The 7904-nt window shown below is 34.4% G+C and overlaps 2 protein-coding genes across 2 annotated transcripts; both read left to right on the top strand.

The window, feature by feature from the left end:
• The first annotated feature begins 2132 nt into the window (after positions 1-2132).
• Positions 2133-3419, top strand: LOC137976586 (uncharacterized). Its single transcript, XM_068823965.1, has one exon. It carries the CDS (start codon positions 2133-2135, stop codon positions 3417-3419), a length of 1287 nt encoding a protein of 428 aa, XP_068680066.1.
• A 594-nt stretch (positions 3420-4013) lies between these two features.
• On the top strand, positions 4014-6241 carry LOC137976356 (3-galactosyl-N-acetylglucosaminide 4-alpha-L-fucosyltransferase FUT3-like). The gene has a single exon (XM_068823696.1). It carries the CDS (start codon positions 4060-4062, stop codon positions 5266-5268), a length of 1209 nt encoding a protein of 402 aa, XP_068679797.1. The 5' UTR covers positions 4014-4059; the 3' UTR covers positions 5269-6241.
• The last annotated feature ends 1663 nt before the right edge of the window (positions 6242-7904 follow it).

Raw genomic sequence — 7904 nt, 5'->3', positions numbered from 1 at the left:
TCTTATGAAATTGATATCAAAAATAACAAAGACCCACTTACGCAACTGCAAAACACAAGAAAGGCAGTTGCTAACCATATTGAAAACATATTAATATCAATGAAAGGACTAAAATTTGTTGAAACGCTTAAGGTTAGATTCGAAAAGGATATAGGTGGAGAAATGGTGTACAAGACCGCTTATTTCAACATCAAAGCAAAAACAATAATCAACAAAATGCAAATAGAACCAGCTTTGAAATTATCAAAACAGGAAATCTTAAATAAAATAGCTGAATGGATTTCAGAGGGTTCAAATTGGACTATTCAATCAGTTGACAATCATTATCTCAATGTGGTAAAATATGAACCAATTAAAGGATCTTCTTACATAAACTACCAAGTGAATTAAGAAACAGTCCAAAAGGTTTGATTAATTTGAAAAATGAAGACAATCAATGCTTCAGATGGTGTCATATAAGATATTTAAACCCTCAAGATAAATACCCACAGAGAATCAAAAAAGTCGACAAGCAATATATCGAAAATTTGGATTATTCAGGAATTGAATTTCCAGTGACTACCAAACAGTACAACAAAATAGAAAAGCAGAATCAAATAAACATAAATGTCTTCGGTTATGAAGACGAACAACCATATCCAATTTATGTTTCAAAAGAAAAGTACAAAGACCATATGAATTTATTGTTAATCACAGAAAACAAAAACAATCACTATGTATTAATCAAAGATTTCAACAAGTTCATGTACAATCAAACAAAGCACAAAGAGAGGAAACATTTTTGCATGTATTGTCTTCAATGCTTCAGCTCTGAAAGAGTATTGACTGATCACAAAGAAAACTGCATTCAAGTAAATGGAACACAAGCTATTAAAATGCCAACTAAAGATGACAACATACTAACTAAGTTAGCTCCTCCATTTGTAATTTATGCAGACTTTGAAGCCATAACAGAAAAGATATCCGGTTGTCAACCTAATAATGATAAATCATACACCGAAGCATACCAGAAGCATACAGACTGTGGATACGGTTACAAAGTTGTGTGTTGTTATGATGATAAATATAGCAAACCAGTACAAATTTACAGAGGTGAAAAAGCTGTTTACACATTTATGGAAGCTATGCTAGAGGAAGTTAAATATTGTAAGAAGGTCATGAAAAAACATTTCAATAAACCATTAAGAATGACCAAAGATGACGAAGAAAAATTTCAAAAAGCTGATAAATGCCATATATGTGAGAAAAAATACAATAGAACTGATGTAAGAGTAAGAGATCACTGCCATATAACTGGTCAGTATAGAGGATCCGCACATCAAGATTGTAACCTAAATTTCAGATTGACTGACAAAATACCAGTTATATTTCACAATCTCCGTGGGTATGACTCGCATTTCATAATGCAAGAGATTGGTGAAATAGTTAATAAGCATACATATACAAATAAGAAAGGTGAAAAGTGTCAAATGAATATCAATGCCATACCTAACAACATGGAGAAGTATATGGCTTTCATGTTGGGTAATCATCTGACCTTTATTGATAGTTTCCAATTTATGAGCTCTAGTTTGGAAAAACTAGCGAGTAATTTGCCAAAAGAATCATTGAAATATACTTCTCAAAAATTCAAAGATAAAAAGCTTGATTTAATGAGCAAGAAGGGAGTCTACCCATATGACTTCATGGACAGTTTTGAAAAATTCAATGAAAAGCTACCATCAAAAGAAGACTTTTACAGCATCTTAAATGATGAACACATTACCGATAAAGATTATCAACATGCTCAGACTGTATGGGATACATTCTCTCTTAAAAACATGGGAGAATACCATGATTTATATATCAAATCTGACATCCTTCTATTAGCTGATGTGTTTGAAAACTATAGGAGAACATGCTTACAGTATTACAAGCTAGATCCATGTCATTATTTTACCAGTCCTGGGCTTTCCTATGATGCTATGCTGAAAATGGTTAATATCAAATTGGAACTAATGACTGACATTGATATATTTCAATTCATTGAAAAAGGTATGAGGGGTGGTATATCGTATATAGCCAATTGATACGGTAAAGCTAACAATAAATACATGAAAACATATGATGAGAAGGCCCACTCAAAATATATCATGTATCTTGATGCCAACAATCTGTATGGATGGGCTATGAGTCAATATTTACCAACTGGCGGTTTCAAATGGATGACTGAAAACCAGATTGATAAGATAGACTTAGCCAAGTATACAGAAGATAGCAATAAAGGTTTAATACTAGAAGTCAACCTAGCATATCCAGAAGAACTACATGATTTGCATAATGACTACCCTCTAGGACCTGAAAAAATAAAAGTTAACAAAGATATGCTTTCTAATTATTGTCAAGAAATAGCCAATAAATTCAATGTATCAACTGGTTTAGTTCATAAACTGATACCTACATTAAGCAATAAAGAAAAGTATGTTCTTCATTACAGAAACCTACAATTGTACACTGATCTTGGTTTGAAAATAACTAAAATCCATCGAGTACTGGAGTTCAATCAGTCCGCGTGGTTGAAGCAATATATTGACTTTAATACTGAGAAAAGAACTAATGCTAAAAATGCTTTTGAGAAAGACTTTTTTAAATTAATGAACAACAGTGTATTTGGGAAAACAATGGAAAATTTACGTAAGCGTGTAGATGTTAGATTAGTAACTGATGAAAAGAAACTATTGAAAATGACTGCTAAACCAACATATGTTAGCAGTAAAATTTTTAATGAAAACCTTGTAGCAGTTCATAAGATTAAAGAGACACTAGTCCTAGACCGACCAGCTTATGTTGGTATATGTATTCTAGATCTTAGCAAGACTCTAATGTATGATTTTCATTATAACTACATCAAAAATAAATATGGAAACAAAGCTAAGCTGCTATTTACCGACACCGATAGTCTTACATATGAAATCGAAGCTGAAGATGTCTACTCAAACTTCTGGAAGGATAAAAATAGATTCGATAACAGTGATTATGCGCAAGATTCACAATACTTCGATAAGACAAATAAAAAAGTAATCGGTAAATTCAAAGATGAGGCAGCAGGTATACCAATAACCGAATTCGTCGGATTGCGATCGAAAATGTATTCATATATGAAAGACAATGATAAAGGTGGGAAGACCGCTAAGGGTATCAAAAAAAATATTATCAAAAAGAACATCACTCATAAAAATTATAAAAATGTACTATTTAATAACGAACAAATGCATCATACAATGAAAACAATCCGAAGCAACAACCATAAACTCGGAAGCTATGAGCTTAATAAAGTGTCATTATCTTGCTTCGATGACAAGCGGTATATTCACGATAATGGTGTGACAAGTTATGCATACGGTCACTATAAAATCAACACACCAAAACAATCTGAATGATAAAGTTTACTTTTAACGTTTACTTATAAAGTTTACTCATAAAGTTTACTCATAAAGTTAACTAAAATGTCACGCTATGGTGATTGTTTCCGTTTCATTTACTTATGCAAATATTTAAAAACACTTCATGTATGCAACTTCACAAAATAATTTCACAAATTTGAAAAGTTTCACTGAAAATTTTCACAATTGTTGAGTAAAAATGTGAAGCTTGTGGTTGGTTAAAAATCACGGGGAAACCCCTTTTTTTATTTCCGAGAGTGTCATGCTTTGTGATTCTTTAATGTTCCATTTCATTTATTATGTGACTATTTAATCTTGTTCCATTTGATTGATTACGTGAATATTTAATCATGTAGTTTTTCACTTGGTAATATTATTTTAAAAACATATAGATTTCCAAAATATAATATCAAAAATACGAGATCAAAAATTGGTAGCCATTAAATGGAAAGTAGTATTGAGTTGGGTTTGGTAACAGATCAAAAATGATCTGGTACCCCCAACTCCTATACTACTCGCGCATGCACAACATTAGTCTCCTTTGTTGACGTCAGGGACACCAGGTGTAACGAGGAATCTCACAACTATGGATGTCAAATGCATAGGGCGACTCGCTGCGTTGACGATTCTTCTTGGAATGTTTGTGCTAATCATTCAATGGTGGCATTTTCAAACTAAACATCATATAACGAACTTATCAATCGCTGAACAAGACTGGAAAGCGGAAAATGGATCTGAGCGTGGATTGAAATTAGTTTTATTTTACACGCCGTTGTTCGGTCGTATACCATGGCCGGGCCTCCAGACAGATCACGATTTCACGCACTCCCGGGGCATCGGTTGTCGTGAACAAGCGTGTCGGATAACTTACAACCGAAATGACCTTCTTAGGAGCGATGCAGTTTTGTTTCACGGCAGAGATTTGCCAAGTGTATCACACATGGTGCAGATGAAGAAGAGAAAACTAGCACAACAGCGATGGATATATTTCATGCATGAAAGTCCGGTAAATGATTTTACCGATGTCGCTTCTTACAACGGCCTCTTTAATTGGACCATGACCTATAGGAAGGCTTCAGATTTTTTCCTACCCTATCGACATTACACACGATTGGAACCCAACGAGATTCAGTTTCAGGCGACGCAGACTACCAATTTTGCGGAGGGAAAAGACAAACTGGCTGTTTGGATCGCAAGTCACTGCGGCCTGCTCAGAGACGAGTTTGTCAGAACACTTATGAAATTCATCAAAATGGATATTTTTGGATCCTGCTCAAAAAAATTTAATCATTATGAATCGTGTCCAAGAGGGTCTCCGGAATGCAGTCAGAAGCTATTGCGTTACAAATTCTATTTTGCTTTTGAAAATTCGTTCTGCGTTGATTATATAACAGAAAAATACTGGTACGTACCGCTCGACCACAATATTGTCCCTGTTGTGATGGGTGGAGCTTCCTATAAAGACGAGCAACTCGCTATTCCCGGCTCGTTTATCGACGTTGCGAGTTTCCAGTCCGTCGACGCTCTTGTGAAATATCTCCTTTACTTAGATTCAAATGACACTGCATACAACGAGTATTTCCACTGGAGGAAAGAATTTAAACTATCCTTTCCTGAATCGTGGACATGCAAGGTTTGTGCAGCGTTGCACAACGATACCCTGCCATCAAAAGTGTACAACTTGGACGAATTTTGGGGAGTGGCAAAATCTTGTGGAAAAAACGAGGATAAAATTCGCAAATTTATTGCCGAGTCCCCACGTCCCCACGTCTCCACGTCCCCTGTCCCCGCATCCCCGTCCAACTTTTCGACACTTATTTATTTATTATTTATTTATTTTATTTAATCTTTATTTGACCACGGTACAATTCATCAGCAATATAAAACCGTATGTACAATTAAAAATTTAAAACCAAGTATAGATAAAACTATGTAAACTACATTAACTATCTTACTCAATATCAAAAAATAAAAGCTGCTTTCCATGAATGCCGTGTTTAGAATAATGGCCTAGATAACCTCTTTAATCAGTCGTTTGAATTGATTGAGGGAATCTGCTTTCGTTAGTTTTAATGGCAAACTGTTCCACAAAACTGCGCCACTATAGGTAAAGCTGTTTTTGTAGTAGTTTGTGCGCGGTTGCGGAACATTTACCTTATTCACAGAGTCTCTCAAACAATAACCAGAGTCGCGATGGACAAATTTCGAGCAGAGATACTCAGGTGCTAGTCCCTGTAGGGATTTAAATACCATTGTTGCTCTTTCAATTTGCCTTTAAGAGACTAGGGATTTCCATCCTTAGAGTTCAAACAAATTGTTGACATCAGCGTCATAGTTAGAGTAGGTCAAGAAACGGGCTGCTCTGTTTTGTAGTTTCTGCAGTTTGTTAAATACGTGTGAGAAAGCAATGATAATAGGGCCTTTGGGCTAAGATTAGTTCCTCGACCAAAGGCCGTACGGTACTTTTTTCAGTGCCGTAAGGGGCAGGCACAGAACAGTTTCGGCTGTTTGTCTGTTCTCTCGAGAAGCGAGCACTAGGGTTTTTTGGTTTCGTTTTTGATAGTTTTTTGTTCAGCTCGAGTGTAGAATCATGACGAACTTTTGTAGTTTCTGAGAACTATTTACTACTTGTAGCTTTTCTAAAACCCTATTATCATTGCTTTCTCACACGTATTTAACACAACTGTTATCAATTTACGAATCACCATAAACTTTATGAGTAAATTTTGTAAGCAATGTTTGTCAGCAAAGTTGAAATGCGTTTAAATATTCGCATAATCACCATAGCGTGACATTGTAGGAAATAAAGAAAGTGGGTTTCCCATGAAAATGATCTTATATTTATATGCAAAATAGTTTTGTCGATAAATTTATGAGTAAACTTTATAAGTAAACTTTATTAGTAAACTTTGTTATCTATATCGTTTTAGTGTGTTGATTTTATAATGCCCGTAAGCATATGATTCTATTCCATTGTCTAATAAATATCTTTTATTATCAAAACAAGACAACGATACTTTATTGAGCTCATAGCTTCCAAGTTGATGATAGCTGCTTCGAATGGTTTTCATTGTATGATACATTTGCCTGTTATTAAATAGTGTTTGTTTGTAGTCTTCATGTTTGATGTCTTTTTTGATCACAATCTTTTTGATACCTTTTGCTGTTTTGCTATTTTGATTATTATCCTTGGTGTAAGAGTACATTTTACTTCTGAGGCCAATGAATTCTTTTATAACTACACCAGCTGCCTCATCTTTGAATTTACCAATGACCTTTTTATTTGTTTTGTCATAAAATTTATAATTTATTCTATTCCAAAAGTTTTGATACACATCATCGGTTTCAATTTCATAAGTCAACGAGGCTGTCTGTGAATAATAACTTTGCTTTATTATTGTACTTTTGTTTGATAAAATTATGATGAAAATCATACATTAGCATCTTGCTTAGATCTAATATACACATACCTATGTAAGCACGTCTGTTTCTTTGATCTTATGCACAGCTACTAGATTATCGTTGAAGATTTTGCTACTAACATAAGTTGGTTTTGATGCTAATTTTAATAATTTATTCTCATCTGTTATAAGTCTGACATCAACTCTTTTCCGCAAATTTTCCATTGTTTTTCCAAATACACTGTTGCTCATGAGTTTAAGAGCGAATGCACAGAAAAATCAAGCAAAATCAGCAAACCGTGGCCACAGCTCAAAACCTAACCTACCCTCATTTTTCAGTTTATGCGCATTTGATCATATGTAAATGGAATTTGCGCACTACAATTATTAAACTATTATATTATTATTATTAATAACTTTTTTAATGAGTTTATAACACTGCTGATGTTAACATTTCCAAATGCGACCGAGTGTGGGAATTACTTGAGATTTTCGATTTCAACAGTCTGCGGGCCGAACACCGAAAAACAATCCAGTGACACAAATGAGCTGACTTTCATAAACGAGCGAATATATTGGCAATTTTCTACTTACAATTCACAAAACAGATTCTAACAATTTAAAAACGGCACATTTTTAATTTTAAGAGGAAAATATCAGCGAACGAGCAAAATTCTGATACATAATTTGCATCATGCTTACAAATACATCTATATCCTCGTTTCGGCTTACGTATCGAAGTCGAAGGAAAGACTTGAAGTCTTTAATCATGGCTCATCCACATTTGATAGATTACTTTCCTCCAAAACGGTCGCCCACTGTCTAGGGATGGCAATGATTTCACGTTTTTAAATAACGTTTGTATACTTCCAAATCGTCTATCACAAACAGAGTAGGTGTGACCTTCCAATAAAAACTTGAAATCGGCCCGAAGAAATTGTCCTAGCCGAACAATGTAGTCCAAATAAAAGAAAGATAACATTCCTTCAACTGTTCCGGAGCATTGTCAGACCAAATTATCAAATGGTCATGCCTTCCAAGTTCATTTTGGAGCCGGTTAATTAAGTAATCGAGGAGAGAA

This window comes from Montipora foliosa, chromosome 11 (genome assembly GCF_036669935.1).
Source record: "Montipora foliosa isolate CH-2021 chromosome 11, ASM3666993v2, whole genome shotgun sequence".
Classification (NCBI taxonomy): Eukaryota; Metazoa; Cnidaria; class Anthozoa; order Scleractinia; family Acroporidae; genus Montipora; species Montipora foliosa.
This window is presented reverse-complemented; position numbering and strand designations above follow the sequence as displayed.

Bases quoted from the DNA above. Each gene is read 5' to 3' on its own strand.
- LOC137976586 (XM_068823965.1), top strand. From the start codon at position 2,133: ATGTATCTTGATGCCAACAATCTGTATGGATGGGCTATGAGTCAATAT.
- LOC137976356 (XM_068823696.1), top strand. From the start codon at position 4,060: ATGTTTGTGCTAATCATTCAATGGTGGCATTTTCAAACTAAACATCAT.